General features: G+C 41.5%; 3 protein-coding genes and 1 long non-coding RNA gene across 4 annotated transcripts in view; 2 read left to right on the forward strand and 2 right to left on the reverse strand.

Moving 5' to 3' along the window:
* Positions 1-23,954, forward strand: part of LOC145440810 (uncharacterized) — a 300,641-nt gene extending 276,687 nt beyond the window's left edge. Inside the window, exon 3 of the long non-coding RNA XR_013915624.1 lies at positions 23,618-23,954. This is a non-coding gene — a long non-coding RNA (uncharacterized LOC145440810). The remainder of the gene's footprint in view (positions 1-23,617) is intronic.
* LOC145440801 (phosphorylase b kinase regulatory subunit beta-like) lies at positions 132-14,143 on the reverse strand. Its single transcript, XM_080318549.1, has 20 exons — positions 14,002-14,143; positions 13,824-13,943; positions 13,666-13,762; positions 13,374-13,603; positions 10,509-10,747; positions 10,326-10,450; positions 10,064-10,213; positions 9,797-10,002; positions 9,339-9,471; positions 8,794-9,005; positions 7,405-7,612; positions 7,127-7,233; positions 6,933-7,068; positions 5,569-5,738; positions 5,363-5,507; positions 4,299-4,449; positions 4,005-4,192; positions 3,196-3,304; positions 2,029-2,222; positions 132-364 (listed from the first exon to the last, which is right to left on the reverse strand). Exons 1-20 carry the CDS (start codon positions 14,073-14,075, stop codon positions 212-214), a joined length of 3,147 nt encoding a protein of 1,048 aa, XP_080174675.1. The 5' UTR covers positions 14,076-14,143; the 3' UTR covers positions 132-211.
* Positions 13,738-15,762, reverse strand: LOC145440802 (heterochromatin-stabilizing protein CFDP1-like). The gene has a single exon (XM_080318551.1). It carries the CDS (start codon positions 15,622-15,624, stop codon positions 15,025-15,027), a length of 600 nt encoding a protein of 199 aa, XP_080174677.1. The 5' UTR covers positions 15,625-15,762; the 3' UTR covers positions 13,738-15,024.
* LOC145440807 (methyltransferase-like protein 27) lies at positions 18,609-23,304 on the forward strand. Its single transcript, XM_080318558.1, has 5 exons — positions 18,609-18,758; positions 21,828-21,963; positions 22,494-22,605; positions 22,715-22,835; positions 22,929-23,304. The coding sequence occupies exons 1-5, from the start codon at positions 18,687-18,689 to the stop codon at positions 23,154-23,156; spliced, it is 669 nt and encodes a 222-aa protein (XP_080174684.1). The 5' UTR covers positions 18,609-18,686; the 3' UTR covers positions 23,157-23,304.
* Positions 23,955-27,293: the final 3,339 nt, after the last annotated feature.

The raw sequence follows: 27,293 nt of genomic DNA on the forward strand, positions 1-27,293 counted from the left end.
AAAAATCGAAAAATGCCAAAAATAAGGTAGTTTTGGCATATGCCAAAAATAACACGGCCTGTATATAACTGTTGCATGCCAAACCTGTCTCACCAAACCGACACACGTCAGAACTCACGATAGCAGCAAAGTCGATGCGAAAAACAAATAATTCATATAATTCAAATAGAAATTAACGGATAGATTTCATCGTAATGAGCCATTTCGCAACTCAACCGATAACGCATTGACTGTCCGCGTCCAGGTTCACTTTACACTGCAGCAAAGACGTGACGACACTGCGACAAATGTACTTAGACAGAGACAAGCGGTCCAAATGATAAAGACTTTCCAGCTGCGTGCCATCGCTTTCCGCATGATTCTCCTGTCGAATGACGCAAGGCGTTATATCGCACGCGAGCAAAATCTTTATTGCGCAGCCAGATATTGTCAAAGTTGTGAGATTTTATACTCCAGTGTAGGTATAAGTAGTGTCTCGTATTACTACTAAATAACAAGTAGAAGTAGCGATTTTCGTAACTACTTCAAGTGGAAGTTGTAAATGAAGGCATACCTTGTCTCCAGCGCCCCCAGGGGGCGATTTGGATTTTGAAGGGGGTGGAAACGCTTAGGGGGCGATGAGCTCAGGGGGGGAGGTATGGGAGGCGCTGAAGAAAAATGGCATCGCAGTAGATGGCGTAGTAATGACAAGTGATTATAAAGTAGAAAAATAGTTCCATATATCCAAGTTCTGATTGCAACTAACATTGGACAAAATCTCCCAAATCACAACGTTTTTCGTCACGCACGTCACAAAATATACACCGACAATGTTTCCGTGAATGCAGTGGTTTATTTGAATTCGTGTAAAATGAATTGGCCGTACTTTTGGATTGTCAATTTCCCGTTATTAACTCCCATAACGATAGCTCGGGTCGTTCTCCACAGAATGTTTCGAACTATAGGTATCGTATCCAGCAACGCACAGCGTGCTGAAATCAATAAAGCACTGTACCACTTCTGAGAGACACCATTTGTGCATTAAAGATGCTTTGAAGCTTTTTAGTCAAAATCATTAACTAAATATACTCGTATTTGAGAGCTACAAAATTAAATCGTCAGAATATTTCTTCATCGTATCTTCGAGTATGATACTGCTTAGTGTTGTGACCCACATTCAAGTTAAAGTTAAGAGCTTGGTGCGGTACTAAATTTAATGTGAGTAAAGATCTCCACCACATTCTCAGTTGATTTCGTAGTCACACAAAGCAATAAAACAAATCCCCATACAATTAGCTTCCCCGTGTTGCCAATCGCACATGTGAATTCGGGATGTGTACGTACATCAAGCGCGAACCAAATGGCACGAGCCAGTATAGGTCTTACCCAATGGTCGTAATAACAACCTTGATTTGGTCCCGACAATAGCACATACAATTCATATATCGTTAATTAGTCGAGTGGTCCTCCGGCGCAGTTCAAGTGTGAAATATATCTAATAGTGAAGTCCCAACCCGAAACCGGACTTCAACCACTTACACATTGTTTTTTACTTCAGTGCTTAAAATAGAGGGACGCCAGACCCAGGCCATTTTTGAAAGGGGGCGCTGGAGTAAAAAAGGTTAAGAACCACTGGTCCAAAACATAGCTATGCGAGTAAATGGTAGACAGAACCTACTTGAGTAGCTCAAAACAGTCAAAGTGCTTCGCTACTGACCACCGGTGACTGACACTTGTATGCTATGGGGAGTCGGAAAAGTTTTACTGCAACCAGCAGTTCAACTTTACACCCAAATGGGTGCAATTTTCGAAAAAATATGTCAGTTGCTTTTTTAATAACTCCAGGGGCTACTCATAAAAGTAATCGAATCATCCCAAACTGCTTTTTACTTTACGAAATACAAGGTGTGAAAAGTAAATAGTTCTGTCTAAAAAACCGTCGTGTAGAAGTAGAAATAATTTTAAAACAACCACTTACTTTCGCCTAAAAAAAATGTCAGCTAGAGTGTAAGTATTCATTTCTTGGAGTAGTACTGCATTGTACCATACCGTGGCATGTAGGGCGACCGCCGTCTTTATGACATCGTCAACGTCTACCCGTAAGTCGAATTCCAGACTGGAATCCCGTTCCAAAATGGTGCCGATCACGACCAGGGTTTCGACCACGACGTGGCGATACACAGGCTCTTGGATGCTGCTGAATTTCTCCTCGACCAGTTTGAACCACGTAGTCTCGTGCGGGGCTGTGAGAATAGGAGATAGGCTTCAGAATAGTACAGGCTGTTCAGAGAGCCATTTAGAATGTAGGGTTGGGACTTCGGGATCAAATTTGAAATCCCGGGATCGGGATTTCCCGGGATTTTCGCTCCTCAAACCCGGGATTCCCCCGGGATTAAGAAAAGTAGTAAAATACACATACAAGTTACTCAAACAACATTTAGTCCTTCTGATATTAAATTAACGCAAAAACATAAGAGCATCAAGAGTATCATCGTTTAGATCAGGGGTCTCAAACTCAAATATGCTCGTGGGCCAATTTCGTAGTTTCTGATGATGTGGCGGGCCGCAACATCAAATAGGGGTATAATATGTATTTCCAAGTACGCCTTATTTGACGGCATTCAATACACATTGTGAAAATGTGATTCACTATTGTAATATTCACGTTTGCCACAAAAAAATTATATTTTTCAATATTAAAAAAAAATATTGTTGTGCTTGGCAAAATTTGGCGAAATAGGGAGTTATATAGACAGTTAGAAACCATGCGAGACGGCAAATGCATCGTGTCATCGTAAAAGCTGTCGCATTATAATTTAGCAGCTAGCGGACATTTGATGTGTGATAGCGATCCAGGTTTCGAAAGTGGTTTTAGAGTGAATTTCAAGTTCTCAAATCCGAAATAAGAAATTTTCCAGTTTAATATTGTAGAATACTTGCAAAGTCAAAATGCCAACGCGGGCCGCATAAACAGTTCTGGCAGGCCGCATGTTTGAGAACACTGTTTTAGACAATCAGCCGAGTTCGTGACACTGCTTTATTACCAAAATAAGAGATATGGCGCTACGTAAGCCTTGGTAGATACTGATCACAAATCCCGGGATCCCAACGCTATTAAAATGACAGCGGACAACAGATTCCCATTGATTTAAACCAATTTTAAAGCGCAGGTGGCGGACTCAACGCCGGTCACACAGTACATTACTGAAAACTCACTCATGTCTGATATGGTCGGTTGTTGAGGTAACTCTTCTCCGTTGATGACGAGACCGTGAGAGCTACATCGCAATACGGACCACACCTTTTGATAAAATCCATGCGGCACCTGCCAGAACGGTGACAATAAATGGTCCGCATGATTACCGTACACACCTTGTGTTCAAGCAACAGTACGCGAGGTTGTCATTTGAGCTTTGTCACGGGCCAAACTGTTGAAATCTGGTCTTATTTACCGGCGGTTGGTGGCGAAAATGAACAGCATTACGTGGGTTACCAGATTTCAAAATACGCAAAAGAGGACACTTTTTTAAAAATTTTGAAAGCTGTAATTCCGGAAAAGGCAAATGGTGAATTTGAAAATTTGTCGACCAATAGCACTGTGTTTACCAAAAAAGGTCATCACTTTAGTAGGGCGAATATTTTTTGACCTAACGTATGCAAATTAGGTGTTTACCCACATAATGTTAGAATTGTGCTACTGATCTTCAATTCTGGTTCGAATTGTCTGTCCTTACGGAGTAGTTTAGTCTGAAAAAACTTTTTGACTCAAAAACTGACAAATTTTTACATGAAAAAAACTTCATTTTAACGAAATCTGCAAAATCTACGAAACAAATGCAGGTTGTAAAAAAATTTTGACTTTGTAAAAAATTTTGATTTTTTTTACCTAATTTTGACTTTTTTGACCTGTAAAAAAAAAACGCCCTACTAATTAGTAATCCGGAAGGAGATCAAACCTAAACTTGGTCCAGGCGATAAGAACGCTCTTCATTTTTGATGCGAGTCAATAGAACACACTCACTTACCTTGTTCAAGGCTCCGTTAATCTGCCGCATTTTCAACCACGGCACTGGGCACTGTTTATCGCAAAGAGTCAACACGTCCATCATCAGTTCCTTGATATCGCTCGGCGACAGCGAATAGATCTTTGTATCTTCGCCGAGCTGTAACTTCATTGCGTGAATCAGCCATCCGACGCGCACTCGGAGCGTGCCTGAATTCGGCAATGTTAAAAATTCGTATCAGAAGTGGTTAAAACCCACTCGATTTCTTCAAAAAAGGTGGTACATCTTCACTGGCCCCATCTGCGAGTAGGTTACCTTCGAACAGCTCTGCGTGGTCCGTCATGGCGGCGGAAACATGCAGCACCAGTTCTTGTTGCAGGCACGCTTCGTATTCGTTGTGTTTCGAGCAAATTGTGTAAAGGATGTTCTTGATTTCCGACGGCGCGAGTGGATTGCTGATGACAAACTGCGAAATATGTCGAATTGTTAGGTGACAGTAATTTCTAGCTGGATTGGAGGGATGACAATTCAAATTAAACCATGAACAAGGCAAATCAAACACGAAGGATGTGCTTGTAGTGTAGGCAGTATGATTTCTCCGTTCTAGGAGTAGCTTCAAGTAGTGTTTTGTGTTAAATCAGGGTGATTCCAGATTAAATCAACCAAAAAGTCGGCCTTTTCGTTACGCTTTATAAATTGATATATTATAACTGTAATAAGATGCATCAGAAGCAGGGATATCTAGATTTCTAGATATCCTTGATCAGAAGTGAATGGTGCAAAACCCGGAGCAACGGAAACACAGATAGTTGCAAACAAACTGGGTATATACTTATTTTAACTATTTTGTTTCGGAAACTTCTTCGGAAAGAAGAGTTTCACGACTGTTATTACTATTGAATAATAAATTCATATTGTAATAAACCCGAGTAAAACTGAGTGACGGCTGACTCTAGACATGGGTAATCTCTAAGCTGTCAGCCAAAAACATTCAGGTAGGCCTATATTTCCACATGAATATATTACTGTATACCGAAGTTATGTACACGGAAGAGTTACTGCAGACTCTATTACTTGGGCTTAGACTCAAAAACCGGTGAATTTTTCCCACATTGTGATCGGTTGACTAAAAAAAAAAGGTCATCTTTTCCGCTCAGAGCTCAAAATACCTTTTTTCTTCCCGCATTGCTAGGTGGATGACTAAAAAAAAAGGTCATCTATCCGCCCAGAGTTAAAATAACCATTCGCAGGAGCGTCAGTTATGTGCTAATTTACGGCATATCACTCGCAATTTGCTCTAAATCTGACCTAAATTTTCAAAAAAGAGGACAAAATCTCAAAAAAGAGGACAAAAGGGCGTCCTCCGAGGACACTTTCACCTCTTCATGATTAAAAACGCCCAGCGTCACCTCCCTCCCTTTCACCAGAATATTGCTAATAGCCGGCGCCAGGCTGTCGACGGTCTTCTCGCACAAGCACGCCATCTTACGGACCAAGTCCCATTTTTTCTGATGGGCCGCAATCCTAAAAACAACACCCACGATGAAACCGGCCCGACAACACGACTTAGTAGGTAGAAACACACCTGTATGCTCTGCCCGCGTGTCTCTGACATGCGTCGGCGTTGAAATTCTGCCTGCCTCTCCGCAGTAATACCGACAACAGGTAGGATAGAGCTTCCGGAGAGTGGTACTTATCCAAAGCGGTCTCAATCTCTTTTACTTCGCCAATCTCGTAAATTTTCACAGATTCCATCTTCAATACCAAATGATTAAATCAAAAAGAGACAGATATATATATATTTTCGCCTTAGTCATTGCACGTTCACGGCACAATACAATGCTCGATCAAAACAGGTCACACACGTCAGAAAACTTCTCAAGTAAGTGGTCACAAAAGATTGATTTGCTAGAGGGGTCGCAGACCTTTAGCGGTTAGTCAGAGGTGGCTGCAATTGAAATTGCATAGTGCCTTTTTGCGACTATCACACTCGGAAAAGTGAGGCACTCATCCTTATACTATATTCTGTTTCCCGAAATCCTAAGTGTAAAAACTGGTTTTGCCTACAAACTATTGAAACAGAAGTGAAATTAGTCTACTCGAGAAATCAGTAAAAGTATGAGCACGTCGTTACTGACCAACTCTGGTTATGTGTGAGTCTTAGAATAGTCAAATATTATTATTCGAAGAGCTTCTTCGTGGTACAGAACTTCAATATAATTGAATAGCGTGAAATGCTAGCCGGAATATTTTTGGCTGACACTTGCCCGGGGTAATCGTCAGCTCAGCAACTGGTGGAGAAATGGAAAAACATTGTACATCAACAATCGTATCACAAAATATTTCGAATAAGAGAGCATTCAAACTACTATTTTTAGATATACGATGTTCTTTCCCGTTTCTCTACTAGTTGCCGACGATTACCCCTGACGAGAGTCAGCCGAAAATATCCGGGTTGATTTCAACATGAATATACTATTCAATTGTATATTATTGTTCACGTATAAAATGCTGTAATAGTACCACTTTTTCCGCACTAGGAACACTTTATATTAAAATAATATAGGAATAGGACTTAAGATATTTTTGTCCTTGATTTTTTTGCAGTATATACACCGACTCATGATATACATTTACATGATCTGTGCATACTGCATATGCATACCATGAGTGCATGATGTGCATATGCCGCTGGACAAGGCGCAGATATAGCCTTGTAAGGCTTTCTAAGTCTTGCACCGCCCCTCCATGCTATCCCGGTAATGCCGAGTGTTAGTGATCAGGTCTTTGGTGCGACCCGGCTGGGGATTGAACCCACGACCTACCGATCAAGAAGCCATTACGCTATCTTTTCGGTAGAGGCACTTCGTTAATGACAACCTCTGCGAGCAATACGAGATTGAAGATGCAATATATGAGATTTGAGTTTGGACATGCCGAAAAGATCACCTCTGCTTCGGGATCACCAAGTTCGTGAATGTTTCCGTATGATGCTGTAGCCCGACGCAATCGACCATGTAAGTTTTGTTCGCTCGTCTCCAAGAACGGTTCGAAAAACGATTCGTGCAGACCTTGATTGCCATGTCTAAAATCAAGACGTTACGAGATGATACCCAATAGTTAACACAAGCGAAGCAAGTTACCGTACAAACTCCAAATGCTCGATAACTGTCGAGCCGATGAAGGATTGGATTTTACCCACACGCACTTTGACCCCTTGCCACTCGCCACGCTTGAACGCATTCAGCATCTAACCACAGAGTTAAAGATGAAACTATGAAGATGTTAAGTCAGTGGTTCTCAACTGCCGTGGTCAACTTTCCTGGCAGTCCCCCAATATATATTACAGTTTTATATCGCAATTTGAAAATGCAAGAAGTTGGACGCCTGTCTATTAACTAGAGCAATGAGAGTCAGGTACCTCTAACGTTGGCCCGAGACGGTCCAGCTTCATCACGTCCTCGCGGAGAATAGCGACAAAGATGGGTCGTTCCGGCATCTGCCAGTATTTGTTGATGAATCTCATGGTGTGCTTGATTTCGTCCAGTAATATTTGCGTGTCGAAAGCCATGTAGAAGTCGCCGACGTCGAAAAGTAGGGGGTAACAAACGACTGTGCTTCCCAGAATTCTAAAAAGAAATTTTCCGATGTATTACAGCTCATACCCAGAGGTGGTCAGTAACGAAGTTCTTCTACTTTTCAGAGCACTAAATTAGGTTTTACCGACTGGTATTACTTACTCAGGCGGTTTTATTTTCAGACTACTACTAGGCTACCCCTCAAGTCAGACTCGAGTCGCGATTTTTTGGTGACTCGACTTGACCCGAGTCATTTTTTAAATACGTAAAATGACTCGACTCGAGTAAAGTTTTGTATTGACTCGAATTGTACTCGAGTCATTGTGCGTGACTCGAACCAAGTCATATGACTCGAGACTAGGACAGCCACGGCATACATTTCATTGCAACTTCAAAGAATAGTAAAGTTGCCGCATTAGTGGTATTTCGTCTATCAGTCCTGATACTTGAAGAATAGGGCCGGAAACTATTAAGACTGAGGAAAATTACGATATTATGAATACGAGCCATTCTATATCACTCGAGCAGAGTTGAAAGAGTCGGTTGAATGGGATTGAACTCAAAACTGAACAGCGAGCAATATGACTTCGGACTCGGACTCGAGTCAAAACACTATGACTCGAAATTGACCCTCTACTCGCAGACTTGGATTCGGACTTGAGTCGGTGGCGAATTGAAAATGACTCGACTCAAAATTAAAAAAGTGAGATTGATTTGTGACTCGGAACCTTGCGACGTGGTTACAACTCTGACATCTTGTAATTTCCAGCAACAACTTCCACTTCTACTTGAAGAGTCTTCTAGGTAAAACTACATTTACTTTTTTTAGCACAAGGATTTTCAAAGTAGTGGCTTTACGATACATTACATTGCTGTTATGACTGTGAAATAGTCCTTGTAGCCGATCACGGTAGCTAATTATATACTCAAATATTACACCTATTTGTAATGACGTTGGTCATTTTGGTGAGTGGCAAAAAAACGTCTTGCTTTTTCAAATGAAGCCACCTCCGATTAACTGCTAAGTATGCGGCCCCTTGACGAAATCTGCATTTTGAAACGGCTCACTCGAATACTTCTTGGACCTACTCGAATCATTTTCTTATTCCACTTGAAGTAGTCTCGACATGACTTTGAGATCGCTACTTGTACTTGTTTCGAAATTTACCGCTTTATTTCTACTACTACTTGAGTAACAGAGCCGACTAATTTGACAAAGTCTGGTCATGTACCTGTAAACTTTAGAGGTGCCCAAGGAGCCGATGGGTCGGTTGGGCCTTCCCGACAATCCCAGCGACTGCATCACGCCGAGATGCTCGTACACCTTCACTAATTCCTGTGACGGCCATATCTGGACCGGTTCGACCTGATTTGGCGTCTGCGTTGATATGCCGTACGTGGATAACTGAGCTTGCAGAGCAGCACTTTCCGCGATCAGCACAACCTGAAATACAATTTCATATCCAGTAAAAAGCGATAAATATTACTGAAGTACTAATGATATTCCACACCACACAGAACATCTGCTAATTATTATCTCCTGATTCCAAAAGCATTGCATTGGACAAAAATATGATCGCAGCAGTGCTGTTTACTCATACAGACGAGGACAATATTTTCACAAGACACTACAATTGGCCTGCATCTTTTAGCTTACATGAGTATATTCAGCAAAATTTTCACCTAGAATAATTGCGAATCACTTGACAGAATGGTAATGTTCGAGTGTCATCGAACGAATTGCTTAAAAGCTAAAGCCATGAAACTGAGGCGTCACCTGTATTGTGGTCTCTCCGGTCACACCCTGAAACGCGGAATATCTCATACTGACGCCGTGTTGTTCATTATGCGGTACGTGACGTCTAATCGGGTCAATTTCATGGCTTGAGATAAGATTCTTCAAGAGAAGCCTTCACAAAAAATGACTACAGTTAAGGTACTTCCTGAACAGTATCTATGCAAAATAGTTTTGATTTAAAGGAATCTATTTTGGTTACCGTGACGATTTCACTCTTACTAGAGATGCAAACCTATCCAAATACTGGTTGTGCTTCAAAGACCGTTAGGTAGAAGTAGTTTAAAAGAATATCCGACTAAGTACGGAGCGGCAGTAAGCAAATCTGCTTGGGTAGTCCAAAAGTAAAGTACTTCGTTACTGACCACCTTTGATTTAAAACACGTGCTGTCAAAGAAGCAGGAAACGAGGAAAAATTTTAAAAGCACTTCATTACCCACCTTGATATAATGTAAAGAGCCTGTCCCCATAAAAATACAGGGTGCTCATCAGGCAGTTCAAAACTACAGCGATGTTCCACCGAACCTGCTTCATTCTTATCTGCATCTCCATCGCTTTGAGCGACATAATAAAATCTTGGCACGAGAAATTCAGAGTTTTTTGACTTCCACAACAGCGCTTCTATCTTCTCGTCATAGTACGCCACCTGTAAACGGGATGATTCTCACTGTAACTTGATGGACATTGGACACGCATCAAGACAATACCTCATTCGATTTTTCTGAGTAAACTGCGTTGATCATGCAATAAATGATGAATATCGGCCATTCGCACTCGACACCGTAGAAATGCTTGATTTCTGCGGGCTTGTAGTATCGCCGCGATTTATCTTCTGCTTCCGTCATATATCCGTCGCCCTACAGCAATCTTAGTTAGCGCTGCTAGTCAAGTAGAAGTAGAAAGGATGCCCTAAATTTCTACTCAATCAAAAGTAGAGGTAGCAAATTTCAAGACATCTTGCCATGTTACCAAATATCGTTTGAAGCCATACGGTCCTTCAAGTTCGCCTTTCAACTTTTTCAACGTTTGCTCACAGAGTTCGTCGTCGTCAGTAGAAAAAAACGGGTACCCAATCGAAGGCAGTAGCGACGCATCTAAAATGTTCATTACTTTATACTTCTGAAACGATTCCCCTGATAGAAAATAGGATACCTGTGTTTTTCGAAACGGATTCTCTGGGCAACAAGGTGCTGACGACTGTACGGTTTCGTCCGTGTGCGTCCATGTCCACCCAGAGCACAGACCACGGCGCGCCGTGTCTCTTTCCGAATAGATTGAATCCGTTTGCTGACTCCAATGCAGCTTTCGCGGCTCCGATAGCGCTGGCATGTAATTCGCGGTTGCCATTATTGTATTTACTGCCGCGACCCCACATTCCATAGTCGGGAACTCTGAGAACAGATGAAGCGGTGCTACATTTAGTAATAGAAATTTATTCGCTGCCTCCAAGAGATTCTCTACTTTTCTGTCATAGTTTCATTAGGGTTACCATACGTCCTCTTTTTAAGAGGATTTGTCCTATTTTTTGACTTTTTGGAAAGTGTCCTCAGAGAACGCCCAAATATCCTATTTTTTGACAATTTTGGTAAAATTTATGGCGAAATTCTACTGAGATGCCGTAAATCAGCACTGAAGTAACGTTCTGGCGGGTATTACGGGAGCTGAGCGAGAAAGTGGATCGTTTTTTTTAGTCAACCATCTGATAATGTGAAAGAAAAACTGTATTTTGGGCTCTGGGCAAGATATTTTGGGCTCGGAGCGAGAAAGTTGGGCGCTTCTTCGATATGCGCCCCAAATCGAAACAGTGTTTCACCTGACACCAGCAAGTGTTTCCCATGAACACGACACAATTTTATAAACGCCAAAGTAAATTGTTTGTTTTTTTGCCTTTGGAGCAGGGTTGTAACCAAGTCACAAGGCTCCGAGTCGCAAGTCAATCTCACTTCTATATTTTTGACTCGAGTCAAGTCGAGCCATTTTCAATTCCCACCGAGTCAAGTCCGAGTCCAAGTCAGCGAATAGAGGATCGAGTCCGAGTCATGGTATAATGACTCGAGTCCGAGTCCAAGTCATTGTGTTGACTGCTCAGTTTCCAGTTAAAGTCTTCCTAAACCCACTTTTTTAACTCTGTTTGGTGATATTGAATGGTTCGCATTTATAATATATCAATTTTCCTCACTTTTAGCAGTTTCTGGTCGCATTTTCAAGCAGCAGTACCAACAAACGAAATCCCAATAATGTGTTGGCTTCAAAATTACAATGAAATGTCGGTCTTGGCCGTCTGAATCTCGAGTCAATGACTTGCTTCGAGTCATGCGCAATGACTCGAGTCCAAGTCGAGTCAATACACAGATTGACTCGAGTCGAGTCGAGTCATTTCCGTATTTTGAGAAAATGACTCGAGTCGAGTCATCCGAAAATCGTGACTCGAGTCATTACAACCCTGCTTTTGAGAAACAGATTTTAGGGCAGGATGTGCGTTAGGGTTAGGGTATCTCAAGATTACGGTTTGGGGAGGGGGATATTAGAGTTGGAGGAGAGGGGGATATTGGGGTTGGATAAGGGTTAGGGTCAAAGTTGAGGTTAGGATATCCCGAGACTAGGGTTGGGGAAGGGGGATATTAGGGTTGGAGGCGAGGGGGATATTAGGGTTGGGGAGAGGGGGATATAAGGGTTGAGGGGTATTAGGGTTGAAGGCTGGTTAGGGTAAAAGTTGGGGTTAGGGTATCCCAAGATTAGGATTGGGGGATATATTGGTCGGGAGAGAGTGGGATATTAGTGTTGGATATTGTGTCCCTCACCCCAAACCGAATGTTGGGATTTCCTGACCTACCTTTAACTGTAATACCCCCTAACCCTAATATCCCCCTCTCCCCCAACCCCAAATCCCCCTTCCCCTACCCTAATATCCCCCTCTCCCCCAACCCTAATATCCCCCTCCCCAACGGTAATCTTGGGATACCCTAACCCACGTCCAACCCTAATATCTCCATTCCCCAAACCCTAATATCCGTCTCTCCAAGGCAAAAAATAATTTATTTTGACGTTTATAAAATTTTATCGTGTTCATGGGAAACATTTTCGGGTGTCATGGGGAGCGCTGTTTCAATCTGGGGCATATATCGAAGAAGCGCCGAAAGTTGACCTTTCTTTAGTCAACCGACCACAATGTGTGGAAAATTTACCATTTTTCAGGATTTTCCTCGGGTTTTACAAGTCTGAAAAAGTGTCCTCTTTTCAGATTTCCAAAATATGGTAACCGTAAGTTTCATGTATTCACTAATTTCAATCCATAGATTTGAGATGTTAACCCAAGATCAAGAGACTCTCGATAACTCCTGTACCAACAGAAACCATTCAATGACGGATCACCCTAGCAAATGAACAATAGACCTACCTCCAATGTCTAATGAATGAGATAATAGACCATCAGACTAAAGAGTCACTAAACTGCCAAGCAGAGGTGGTCAGTATCGAAGTACTTCTACTTTCTTGCAGTACTCGAGCGGGTTTCATTCACTTCCACTACTTGGACAAGCACTACATCTTTAGATTACTTTCAATTCTATTTGGACAGTTTTTGAAATCGCACTATTTACATTTCAGATTTTGTCAAGTAGAAAGTAGTATTGGGATAGATTCTCATCAATTTTATGAGTGAAATCGCCATGACTACTGGATGACATCGGCACAAAATATTTTTGAAAATTGCACCTATTTTCAGGGCCATTGTCATTCTACTTTAGTCACGAGGACTGGTCTTGCAATTTTGAAAACTCCCATTGGCATTCGAGTAACAGATGTCAGAGACGCTTCGTACCAATCTACTTCTTCGAACTATTTGAATAGAGTAGTCCTTCTCGGATTATTTGTTGTCCACTTCTACTTGCCGTAGTTTTGGTATGCTTTGAAAATCTTTACACCTACTTACAATTGACATAGCAGCCCCATCAAGGTCTGATTGTGACCTGCAGTGAGCATAAACGCTAAAGTACAACAACAGACAAAAATAGCTACCTGTAAGAACGTTCCAGATAGTAAATAAGATTCTGAATGAACGCAACTTCGTCTGTGCTGTAAACTATCTCCAGCCCGGACGACACCATCTGCACTAGGTACAATATAAAGAGCGCCACAACGTCCTGTTGCAAATGCGGATGGCCATCGATAATCGCATCCCCTGACCAAGCGTCAAACTTGCAATGGAGAGCGTTTTCAGGGCTTTGCGACGACTTGAATTTCTCCAACTAGACGTAACAAAACTTGATAAGCAACATATTTTTGTCGCATGCTCAAACCAGACGCGTACCTTCGAAGACTGCCGCATATAACAAGTCAGAATACCCCTCATGCATTTCACAGTGCAATGCTCCAGCTCAAATTGTCTTCCTTTGTCATCGTTTATTCTGATCACAAAACGTGCAAGTCAAGTAGAAAAACAAAACAAAAACCATGCACCGTAGTCACCGTTTGTACGCAAGTCCCAGTGACCACAGCGCGGCTGCGCAATACACACTGTCGCGGACATGCGCTTCGTTTGTGCACGAGAATAGTCCTGTAGTGGCACTCTGATAGGACATCAGCAAGCTGGCAAAACATACAATGCGGTGTATTCGCGCTTTGATGAGACAAAAACAAAATTTACCTTTTTACGTAAGAGTAAAGCTCATCCAGCTGGAGCTTAGCGGATACATAGCTTTCGTCAAGGTTATCATGCATGTTTAGTGCATCACATAAGCACGTTGCTTAGATAAACTTAACTAATTGAACATAAACTAGATATCGACATTATTAACCATCTAAAAATTAGAGAATGCATATTTGATTGGCAGCCAGCGTCTCCTTTGTTGTAATATTCGATTCCCAAGATATTGTACACAGAACTGAGTAACTTGTCAACTATAGCAATTCTAGAGACGGCCGATTTCTATATTCCCGCATCAACATGCCACGTTCAGTCGTTCATGTCGCTCCAATTGGGCTGTTCAAGAGTATTTAGTATTTATCATCGCTAAGCCTGCACCACAGCGATGTTCTCGTACAAAAAATCATTTACAGAAAAAAGTAATGTGAAAAAATCAGCTTGGCGACCCGTGTGAATATCAATATCAGAAAAAATTACATAACAGATGATATTATCTAGTCGACCAACCTATATTATGATTGTATTGAGAGACGTTCATCATGTGGGCGTTATTGACGTAAAAAAGGCAGATACAGCGATGCACTGGAAATTGACTATCTCAAGGATCAGTCTCCACGCTTCTACATCAGTATCTGTCTCATTTTGTCATTCTCAAAGTTAAGATACCATTTTTGATGCAATTGGGCCACAATGGCCATTGGTCCATGTTAGTCTTACACAGAGTTACAGCGAGAGATGGATAACACAACGAATTCGAGGAGTGCTTTTGGTCCTGAAGTGATAAACACAACATGGCGCAGCATTGAGAGTCAAAAAATGATTCGATTCATGGTCTATCAAAAACGATCATGACATGCGCGCATAGTTTGTCATCTGTTTCGGACGTTATGGAGCAAACGCCTTGCTTGATGCAGTACTGACATCAAATTTAGAAACATAACACAAATCCAAGAGCTCAGATTTACATTCCATATTGAAACACCGATTTCATAGGAATTAAAAATGCACGGGTGGTGTTTGACATCATCTTTTGTTGGATTTTTGCAACCTCATGTCCCTTTCTTTCTCGTATTGTCGGTTGTCGGTTCTCTCCAGAAACATTTTCTTTTCTAAGTAACCGTTTTTTCCTTTGTTATAAAACTTCAAATCGTCCGATATCCCCTGTTCGTCTTTAAAAGTGTTCCAGTCCAGCTTCGATTTTTCTAACGTGCTGAGCTTCGGTTTCTTGTTCATTTTCCCTAAAATTCCCTGTAATCCGCCGGGACGCTTCATTTTTGCTAGTCCTACTCCTGGACTTGGCGTCGATGCGGTTTTTGCTTCTTTCGAGTCCTTGCCGACCTCCTTGGTGACCCGCACCTCCTCACCGGCAAAATCGTAGACTTTTGTAATCTGCACCTTGGAATCTGCTGTTGGTTGTTTCGTTTCACTGCTCTTCTTTTTTGTGGAATTATCACACTTTGTTTCGCTTTTGAAAGATTCCCAGAGTTTGTCGACTTCTTCCTTCTTCAATCCGTTTTTGTCCTCGTCACTTTCACCATTCTTCTCATCGTCTGATTGGTTGACTTCAGCGGGCGGTACGTACGTCTCATCGTCTGACGAGCTGTCACTTTCAGAACAGGACATTGTTAACGTTCAATTCAAAGATCCCTAAAGGGTGGTAACTGTGGTAGGACTGTGAAAAATAGGTGTTATGAACATTCTAAGTCATGGAAATAACGTTTAAATGTGACCCACATGCGACTCTCATTATAGTTATAGTATGGCTAAACGGAAACATAGACGACCGTCTGATCTCTCTCTTCTGATAAAGTATAGGCTGAGCTTGAGCGGCTGAGACCTGAGAGCTCTTCTGTAGTCTGAAGACTAATTCGCACTTGCTCGCAAGGTGTTTCTTATCCCTGTTATCTATTATTGGGTAACTGCATATCAGCTTTGTCGAACGAATTGTAGGCGATAATTAGTAATCACATCAATATTCTCAACGCTAAACAGCTTTTCCCTCGCCATTCTCAGAACCAGAAGTCAAGTTTAGTTGCCAAAGCTATCTACTGATGCGTAACGACTAGTGTTGCGTGATGTTCATCCATCCGAGAGAGAGAGATACTGCTGTTTATACAGCTCAGTGAGACTATAGATTACTAACCTACGTAGGTTAGTAATCTATAGTGAGACCATATAGTGTCCTATATGGTGTCGACACAGGCAAATCTCACACCTCAGTGAAATTGTATCACGTCACAATTTCCATTTGGCTACAGGCAATTTGAAGGTCATTTTTGACCGGCTTGCCGAGCATTAAATTTGGTAAAACGGGTATCAATCGAAAGCTGACTCTGCACTGATTACGAAAATATAAATTTTATTCCGCTCGTGGCCCTGGAACTCCCACAATCAGCCTCGAATTTTTCATCGTTATGGAGATTGGCATTGGGACGCAACAATGCTGTCTGGCGAAACGAGAGAGTGGCTCAAGAGAAAAAGACCCAGACACCATTGTTGCGTCCCGATGCCAATCTCCATAACAATGAAAGTACGTTTTGCCGTGCCAATGAAGTGAATGCCATGAAATCAGAACTTCGGATTGGCTGTTTTCTTCGCAGTGCGTTATGATATTTGCTTTTCACGATTCCTATATATACCTTTTGGTTGATAATAATGATGACATATCTTATTCATATCCATAAATCTCCCGAATCATTACACATCATTCTCGAGATTTTGAGTCTGTATTAGGCTATACTATTGTCTTCATTTAGCCTAGTAATACGGCAATGAGTTGTACTGCACTTTCACAAAAAGAGGTTATTGCTGATAGTATAGAAGACTCAAGATGCGACTAATGCGCTTTATAAACTTTGTTAAGTTATTAATTAGTTTCCCTGAATTTTTGAGCAAATAAAACTCATATCTAAAGTAGTAGAGTAGGCCTACCAGTTATGTCATAAATTGGCGCGGGGACCATTTCCAATTGCAATCAACAGCATTTTATGGGCCGATTACGATGACCGATGCTATAATGTTTTTGAAACTTTTGGAAACTGCGAATAAGGAATCAGCAAAAAGCTAGAATCAAGCAAACGGAGCCAAGAGTATGCAAACGTTGCATGGCGTATCTACCGGGTCGTCGTTTTAATTACCGAACATAGAGTGAGACAACATATTACTGAAGGAAGCGAGATCGCCGAATAGGAGTATCAACCTATCAACCTAACGATGACATGAGATTCCTTGAACATCCAGTCGCGACATACTCGAGTTGCTTATATATAATAACACCTGGCGGATGTTGCGACGTCTCAGAAAGTCGAAAGTGCCACGCAAGTAGTAGTTCGCTTGCCAGAGGAATTTCGACACTCTGCTGCTGGATATCGGAAAACAAATATCATAACGCGTTGTGAACACAACATCCACAAGCTTATTTGCCCTGATTATGTGAAATTCACATTGTTCCGGAATTGACCCAAATTTGGCGTGTAGCGTTTTGTGGGCAACATGACAATTTATCATTAAGCAAGTGAAATTTAAAAAAAAATAAGTCATTTTTGAACAACCCTGGTGTGCGTGCCTTCTTTTTAAATCGCCTAGGCCAGGTTGGTGTCTGATTTCAAACACTAAGACGTTTAGACTCATTTCTATCTCCTAATTGTATTGCCGTTTTGCTGGTATATTTATCAAAAGTAAACATTCGATAGTGTATTAAAATGAATAAATTATTAATAATGAATTGAATTGATCATCCTCTTTCTGCTGACATACGACGCAAATAGCATCTACTGAGCGTTGAGCTATATAAACACTCAAACAGTTAAGCACTAGAGCGTGCAACTTACCGTGACGAATATTGTAATTTGATGTGCTATTACGAAATTTCGATGTCTCACGGAATGGGATCTGACACTGACACATTAATCACCATAAGGAATTAAAGCTGATTGATTGATTGATTGATTGGTTACGCATGAGGGTATTTTCCTCTCATCATCCTCACTTCTTCCGCTGTCACTGTACACATACTGGGCAATGGGCAATGGGCATAGATTATTCCCCTTCGTATTATATTGCACCATAAGCACATGTGCTGCAGCCCATATTTCTGAACTTTTTCATATACACCTTAATTTAGGCGTAAAACAAATGGTACAAGTGATCGAAAATATTTAGACTAAGACATCTATCTGAATGCAATGCATCGATATCATGGATGCCCGCTGTTGTACGCTAATTTCTAAAGTAATAAACATATGGTATTACCGCGCGTATTAATAAGCATAGCCATTGCAACACTAATGTTAAACTTAATCGCCGATGGATTAACAGTCAGCATTACAACTGAAACATCATTAAATCATCATTAAAAGAGCGAGTAATCAAGCAATTCCTATTACCAATGACCAATTGCCCTTGTTCAATGCGAAATGAAAATTGTGAATTTTTAGAAATTCTATGTCCAATTCCAAAACCAGACTCAGATATCAATATTATCAAAAATCCATATTCGATTCAAACCCCACCAAAGTCTTCAAAATGACGGGTTGCAAATCCAAATATAAATGCATGCAACTGGTCATCTCTGCATTGGGTGCTCGACGCATGGTGCCGGAGTGGCGAATGTTTACTTAGGTAAGCTTGCTCATTTAAAAGAACAACGTGTGAAGTAGGAGGTCATTTGCAACGTGCTAGCCAAAATGTCTGGACTGAACGAGTGGGATCGCCTGGGGAAGGTTGTCTACGCTGAGTCTGCGAACCAATCCGAAAAGGTGAATTGGTTTATTCTTTTACTTGTTGTTTTTAGCGCCTGGTAAATGGAGTTTGTTGCATATTACAAGGACTTCCCTAATTTCAGTGAGACGAATTTCGAACAGATTATAAATTTAAAGAATGTTTTGGAATTGTGTTGGTAAGAATATATCGTTGAACTAGCGTATACGGTGGCCAGTAAATTCGGACGGGGTGAATTCAGGCGGATAAATTATGATATATTAGATAGAATCCTAGCCCACGCTCAATTTTACTGAAATACCGGAAAAGATTATAGGGCCGGACATAAGGGTTGAACCTTATTCAAACCCTTCCAAAATCGAAAAACCACTTCTTTTCAAAGTTCACAACACACAGTTTTCAAATACACTTAATAAGTTCTGCTCCGTGCTCATGCTCATATAGAATCCAACGTTGATTCCAACTCGTTCAATGTCCTTTTTCCATGCACAATTCTCTTTCATCTCCGTAAACGAGAGACACCGCTCTTATGAAATCGTTCGATCGTTGATGACGCCCATTCAACCAACCTCCGCAGGTTAGTTATCTGTAGTCGGAGGCAAAGGATCTGTACGACAAACAACGACATCAACGTACATGGGCTAATTGTGTTCGATTACGACGATAAATGCATTTTCCAGTAATCGTTATCGTAACCAATTACATACAGAAAAACTGTCTGAAAAATCGTTATTATAAAATGTAATTGAATATTTCGCATAATCGATTGCTTAGTAAAAGCACGATTGCTCTAGATTTTGGTTTTGATAAGCATACTAACATATACTGAACAGGCAATAGGCCGTTGCATCAAGTAGGAATGTCGAACTTGTGGACAGAACATTTTATCATTACGTTGCAATATTAGCCACTACATCACGCTATCGCCATTGGTCAAAGTGATGTTTGTTTAATGTTGATGCTTGATAGATAAACGCAGTTTGGACATGGGCAAGTAGTATGCACATTGCACATTGCACATGCACATGCACATGCACGCCGTACAAATGTCCAAACGTCTGCAAATTCAAAATTACGATATCCGCCAAGTAGGCTATAAAATAACTATATTTGCATATATTAGGCTTACCATATTTTGGAAATGTAAAAGAGGACACTTTTTCAGAAATTTCAGACATGTAAAAGTGGAGAAGAATTGTCAAAAACCGGTAAATTTTTCCCACTTCATGATCGGTCGACTAAAAAAAAAAAAAAAATAAGGTCATCACTTCCGCTCAGAGCTCAAAATAACGTTTTTCTCTCCACATTGCCAGGTGGATGACTAAAAAAAAAGGTCTTATTTTCGCTCAGAGCTAAAATAACCGCTTTTCCCTCCGAAATACCAGCCGGAGCTTCACTTCTGCGCTAATTTGCGGCATTTCACTCGCAATTTCCTCTAAATCTGACCTAAATTTTTAAAAAAGAGGACAAAATCTCAAAAAAGAGGACAAAAGGGCGTCATCCGAGGACACTTTCAAAAAAGTCAAAAAAGAGGACAAATCCTCTTAAAAGAGGACGTATGGTAAGCCTAGCATATAAAATCGTCGAAACTCGGTGGTTGTTGACACGAATCGAACTTACGGATTCGGGTTTCCATACAGATTTCGGACACGTCATGTATTACTACAAGGTAGTATTCAATGAACTACTTTTATATGCTCCAGCTCTAACCACACTATTTGCAGCTGAATATTTGAATCTGCGTTAGTTACTATCTTTACTCCACGCCATCCACCTGCGCCAGCAAATATAGCTTACGGAAATAATCTTCCGGGCATCGAGGTTGGGAAAGTGCGTGTACTCTGCGTGCCAAAAGGTGAAAATATGGAGTTAATGTTGGGTTCAACAGCAATCGATATAGCGATCATAATCATAGACGGAAAGCCCTGTATGCATCCCCTGTTACTTATTACAGAGGGTCAAGCATTTCCAATCTATCACGAATCATCACAAATTCAACCCCGCGTGTATTCTAAATTCTTGTAAGGACCATATAGCTCTCCGAAACACCGAAAGTCAACGCAAACATGTTAAACGCGATGAATGCATTCGCAAAATGAATAACCCCGAGGCACCGATGAAAAGCTCTTGATGTCATCATATCAAATTATGTATTGCCATGTAGCAGTAAAAATTTAGAATGCGAAACAGGTTTCTCAAATTATGTCGTCGCGTTCGCTGATTAGTTACCCGCAAAATTTGTGCGATCACGTGATTACTTCGTTCCACAAGATATAGATAAACCGGAGGTAAGCTACTTCGAAAGTGAAATTCAGTACGTTAAACTAATTTTGTCATTAGATTTAGGTGAACACTAGCATAATCAGTTTTATATTATGGCCTACTGTATACCTACGTGAATATGCTCGCGAACCATTGCAACGCGTCATCAGATCTCGTCGTTTACGATATAAGTCCATTTTCATCAACATTTCTGCTGCTTATACATGATCGTGACTTGTGCTATGATATCGGCGTGTCACAATTGTGCTACTTAATGACTCCGTCAAAAATCCACGAAACTTGTTCGCACTCCCAGACAATTTAACGCAGTGAAATCTTAGTATCGCGCAGTTGCGCGTTTCCAGTGCCCGCGTCCACAATTTACCTTTGGAAATAGAAGGCAGAAAGCCATGCGATGCGCCCATTCGATGTACCTATGCTAATGCGTTCAATAGCGATGCATTTTGTGAACATATGATTCTTCCCACGCCCGGTGCAGCCGACCCCGACGATTGCGCAATGCGGATTGCGCAAGTCAACCAATTCTTTAATCGAGTCATAATATTGGTACTGTACTGTAGGTTGCAACACGACATGATTGACTGTGACAAGAAAGCGACTACCGTGCGACTTTCTGATGTATGTCCAATAATCCATCCATTTGTGTGATTTCAAATCGGAAAAATCCCAGGGTCTGCCCGACCCGAAGTGCCCTACAGTGCCTTTGGTTTGGACTCTCATCTATCTTTTCATTGTGTCGCATTTCGTGTGGTATTTTGAAGCATGTGAATAAATGTTATTTGTTAAATGACATAAGATTACAACTGCGATGGAATTTGTTGCAGATATACAGCACGTGGGCCAAGGATTACGAGAAAGACGTTTCAGTCCTGAAATTTGTTGCTAACGATTCCTTGGTGAAGCATTCATTTGACCTGATCAAGAATGATGAATCAAGCCTCATGTTGGATCTTGCTGCAGGTAAGGCCCTTTATATACATATATAGGGCCTATACCCACAATCACCAAAAATACTTGATGATTCTGCCACATTGGCCTTGTATATTTCGCTATGAAATGATACGCAGGTGAAACCGCAGTGCGAATTTACTGAATCCAACCTATAATTCAGTTAGTAGGTTATAGTTTGTGTGGACGATCCGTAATGTTGACGATCTGTCTATCAGTATGAAATATGTCTAAATTCATCTTGGCCTACATGTGATGTACGAGCACCAATAATGATGCGCGGTGGCTTTGGATAAAACGATGTAGTTTACTTCGCACGCTGTTTCAGAAGTCGATCGAACGTTGTGGTTGAATCCATTCTGCAAGGATTTTCAAGGTGAAATGGCGTGTGCACTGTAGTACACTGTATGCAGTGTGCATACAACCTCAAAACGCACATTTAGTAGAATGATTGAATGGTTAAAAAGTCGTTGCCAACAAAAGTTGGCCCTTACACCGCCATTCCGACGGAAATCGGGCACAAAGTTATCCTACATTCACAGGAACTGGCATCACTGCACTTGCTTATAAAAATGCTGGGTACAAAGGAATTTGTGATGCATTAGAGATCAACGCAGCTATGATGGAGATTGCAAAGCAAAAAGGAATATACAGGTGTGCCCCGGATCGCGAGTATAGTCTTTTGATGGGCCTTTGTTGAGTTGCATATATTTGCGACTGCTTCAACATGCAACAATTCTATTCCGTTATTTTTGATTTGTAGGAATACAATTTGCAAGGGGGTCACGGCAACTGATCCCGTTCCTGTACAGCAAAACTCTTACGACGTCGTTGCTATTAGTGGAGCTTTTCTTGAGAACCATCTGCCGCAAGGATGTGTTCCCGTAAGCATTTTCTAACTATTTTGCTCTCGCCAGGCACAATCACTTTCGGCCTGTATGCTTTTCTATAATATGTCTTCTTTGCTATGATTTCAGTACGTCGTCGATGTCTTGACAATTGGCGGACTGATGATTTTCAACAGTCGCAACACTGAACACAACGCAAACTACCAGAAAATTCTGTGGGAGATTATCGAAGGTCAAGTGAATCAGGGGAGGATATCACTTCTGAGGAGCGTGGAGGCTCCGTACTACGAGGAGAATTGTCCTGAGTCTGGAAAGCCAATGACAGCGCGAGTCGCTGTTTATAAGAGATTGAAGTAATTTATTGTAGGTCTTATACATGTAGTCCAACAATACGTCAACCTCACTGCAATTCAGTTTCAAGCAATTTTGTTGAATGTGCAATGGACTGTGAATTTAATTTCATACACTGCGAACGCATACGTAACAATGATCGTTGATACACACATATGATGGCTGTTGTACAATATGCTTCCGTATCATGAAATCGAGAAAGGGTAGACAGTAGGGATGGTGTGAACGTGAGGTTCACGTTCGCGTTCTGTGTGTGAACCTCGGAATTTAGAGGTTCGCGTTCACAACGGAACCTTGGTAGGTTCTGCACTGTGAACCTTTTGGTAAATTGTAATTTTCACTCCATTATAAGATCTTTGGCTCAAATTTATTGCATTTCAACTGCGGGCCACTCCATGCATGGTGCTGGCAGCATAGAAAATCAACACTAAACGAGCATGCACCATTCACCTCGACAACCTTAAAAGTTTTACTTGCTTTGCTGCAAAAATTTTCTCGGAACATCCAGCTTTCCGTTTGTGAATATTTAGTGACTCTCTGCTGTGAGCTTGACCCGCAATCGATATACGTAGTCAGCGAATGATGCTTATTCAACCAATCAATGACATTGATATCGTCTTCTGATGTAAAAAATCGAACGGTCGTACTGGGTCAATCTTGACTTCATATCTTTACTGTATCATTAAAACCAAATTCGTGCGATTAAGGTGCTTGCTACTGCTGCATAACTTGTTGCTTGTGGTATCGGTAGCGAGTATAAAAACCAGTTGTACACTCTGCTCAATATCAATGAATCAATACTCAGACTCCGAACACATTGTCCGGCCTGGCTAGGACCGTTAAGCAGGGCCGTAACTGCCGCACCCCAAACCCCCCAATTGGGGGGGGGCCGAGCTCGAAGGGGGCCCAAAATTATTTCGTGAATTAGCATAAATTATAGAGTACTTTTTGAAAATTTAAGCAACTAGTTGTCAAGTATCTCGAATATTGGGTACTCTTCCCACAAGAAAAAATACGCAAGATTTATAGAAATGGGCATATCAGCGTCGGCCATTACCTCGCCACGACGCGCCAAGACGTATAAAGTTTTAGGCCATGTAACATGCGACTGCAAGAAGTGTGCCAGAACGATCGGCAGCGAGAAAACCTTGGCCGAAAAGGACTGCCCTTATGCTGACCGAAAACTTCGTTATATATACAAAATACATGTGGGTTGAATAGTCCATAGGCGCCTAAATGACTGGCACCTAAATGTTCCTGTCTTGGCAATCTGAACCTCACAAGACAAATACCACCCCGCAGGGAAAAATTATATGTCAGTGAAGAAATACCAATTTGAAATCGAGAGATCTTTTGGTTTAGTACGTTTGGGCGATTATATATTTTTGATATAGCAGACAGGAGGTCACGAAATAACATCATGTAACGAAGTCATACCAACGGGTCCACCTGCCCGAAGATGTTTAATTATTATTTACGGGCTCTACATTTTCCAAGACAACACCTGACTCAGGTCTACCGGTAAATCTGATTACGCGAGCAACTGAGTATAGAGGACAAGAAATTGCATGATAGCAATATATATGCAATTCCCGATCTTATTGACCGATTTTGTCTTGAATTATCGAAAATTTTCGCGCTTCGCGCTGGCTTACTACGCAATACATCTATAATTTCGTGGCAAAGGGAACAAGGTAGTGGCGGGTCGGTTTGTCACCCTATGGGAGCTCAAGACTCCAGTTTTTTGGGGCCTATGACGAAGTGCTGTTTCGTTCCTTCCAACGGGTATACAATACACCCGGAGATGTTTGTTTATTATTGAGGGGTCCTACCCTTTCAAACACACCTCACTCTGCTCCACCGGTAAATCTGATTACGTGAGCAGAGAAAGGATAAAAATTGATAGCAATATATATACAATTCCTGATCATATTGCTCGAATCAGTCATGAATTACAGAAATTTTTCGCGCTTCGCGCGTCTAGGCGATAAAAACTGACTCACTAAACGGACACCCAATATAGATGAAAAGCAGCGGCAAAAACGTACAGCTTGAGGGGGGTCTGGGGGGGCGAAGCCCCCCAGAAGTTAGGTTTATCACCCTATGGGGGGCCCAGGACCAACGTTTTCGGGGGGGGCTGGCGAAGTGCTGTTACGGCCCTGCCGTTAAGGCGTAAGCTTATATTCCTTGGTAAGTCCTCGTCGAAATTGTTGGCAAAACGACGGAAGGTACTGATTTTATGCAATTAATATATCCTTTGATTACCGCAATTGATACATTTAGCGACGTTTAAAACGCCGATATGTACTTCATCGGTGTGGCATTATGTGGGCCGAATCTTCGCTAGGTATCGTGTACATTAATATAGGGCATAGGCTATCACTTCATTGAAAGAAAGGGTTGGAATTAGCAATATGACGTCACGTGACGTCACGAGGTTCACGTTCGTGTTCACACAGAACCTTTCAAAAAGGTTCGCGTTCACACGAACCTGAACCTTTCAGAGGTTCACACCATCCCTAGTAGACAGTAAGACTATGGCCCTGTGGATATACGCAGTTCACGCAGTTCACGCAGATCACGCAGGTCACGCAGATCACGCAGGTATCACGTATGTATCACTCTCCCACGTTGTTCTGGTGCTCAGGTATCAAGTCTGGAGTGTTCAAGTTTGTTTAGTAATCAGGTACCTCGCAGGTAAACCTCCAGCTCTTAGGAATCGAACTCTGAAGTCGACCTCGGACGGACTCGAACCCGTGTGTCTGCGGTGTGTTCACGCTAGTTATCATGTCTTGTGTTTATTTGTCGCCGATTTTTAAATTCGTTGAATTTGCATTTTGCCAGATGGTTTGAAGAGGTTGAAGGAGACACTTTGCTCGCGTGAGCTGACGACCTGGACTAGCATCGAACAGGCGGCCTTGGAAGCAAAATCTATACTGCTACCGGTAGTGGTTACTTCCAACATTTGGAACGCAGATCCCAAGCGGCGAAAGTTCATATGTGATCGTTGATGAAGGAGCGAATGTGAAGGACGGGATTTCTTATCTCAATTACCAAATACGTCAAGTTGAACGCTTGTCCATTAATTAAAGAAATAACACCTCAATGTCGTCATAGTCAATTCATGGTCTTCTTTGGACGTACGTCACAAAGATGCGAATTTTCGGACAGATAATATGGAGTTTGCGCAGCTGTTCTCTGATTAGTTGATATCATTATTGATGTAGTGGAATAATTGGCTACTATATAATTAATTTGCTGTTCACCAATATAATTGACAACCTTCGTTGCGAGTTACTTTCAAAGAGTAAGCTAAAACTCGTTTCAGACAGATAACAAATGCGTGTGAACTGCGTGAACTGCGTGAGCTGCGTGAACTGCGTATATCCACAGAGCCGCAAGACTATAGAATGTAAACGTTTACATTCTATAGTAAGACCATAGCAATTTACAACGTAGCTACGTTGTAAATTGCTATGGTAAGACACTAGACAGGTAAACGCTGTATCGAGAACGATTGAGGCCACAGCGTGAGTTCAACAGGCTCCATATGAGGCAAAGAGACGGCGGCTATATCTGAACCGAATCAGGTATCTGACAGCATGGGTTAATAACTTCATTAATGTAATCCAGTGCTTTTCAACCTTTTTGAGCTCCATTCGCACTTTTTTGTAAAATAAATTTCATTCGCACAAACTAACCAAAATTGTTATACAAAAAGCTTATGAAGATACTTCACAACATTTTGTTCAGATGTGCAACAACTTGGCTACTATATGTAGCTTAAGCTATCAAGTGTCTCATTAAAAAGGAAACTTTTTTTGCTCGTTTTGATTTCAACTATTTCACTAAAACCCTTCTCGGCCAAACAAGTCGTTGGGTTTTGTACAAGAACGTCTACTGATGCTTGGAGGGCCAGGTCTTAAAATCTGTTCTGCACTCCTATCCAAAATACAGCGTATTTTTGGCGAGTGAAAAATGCTTGCTGGCAGAAATCGTTTTCGAGAGCTGACACAAAAGTCCCGAAGGGTCCAGTTTGTCGAAAGGGTAAACCCATATGTTTGTGTTGGGGTTTTTGCCTTATGTCTCGGAAAAGAAGTCCAAACAGGGAGAGAAAGCACATTAGAGCTCGCTACCTTATGA

Source organism: Botryllus schlosseri, chromosome 6 (assembly GCF_051294905.1).
Source record: "Botryllus schlosseri isolate E-star chromosome 6, Bs_hap1, whole genome shotgun sequence".
Classification (NCBI taxonomy): domain Eukaryota; kingdom Metazoa; phylum Chordata; class Ascidiacea; order Stolidobranchia; family Styelidae; genus Botryllus; species Botryllus schlosseri.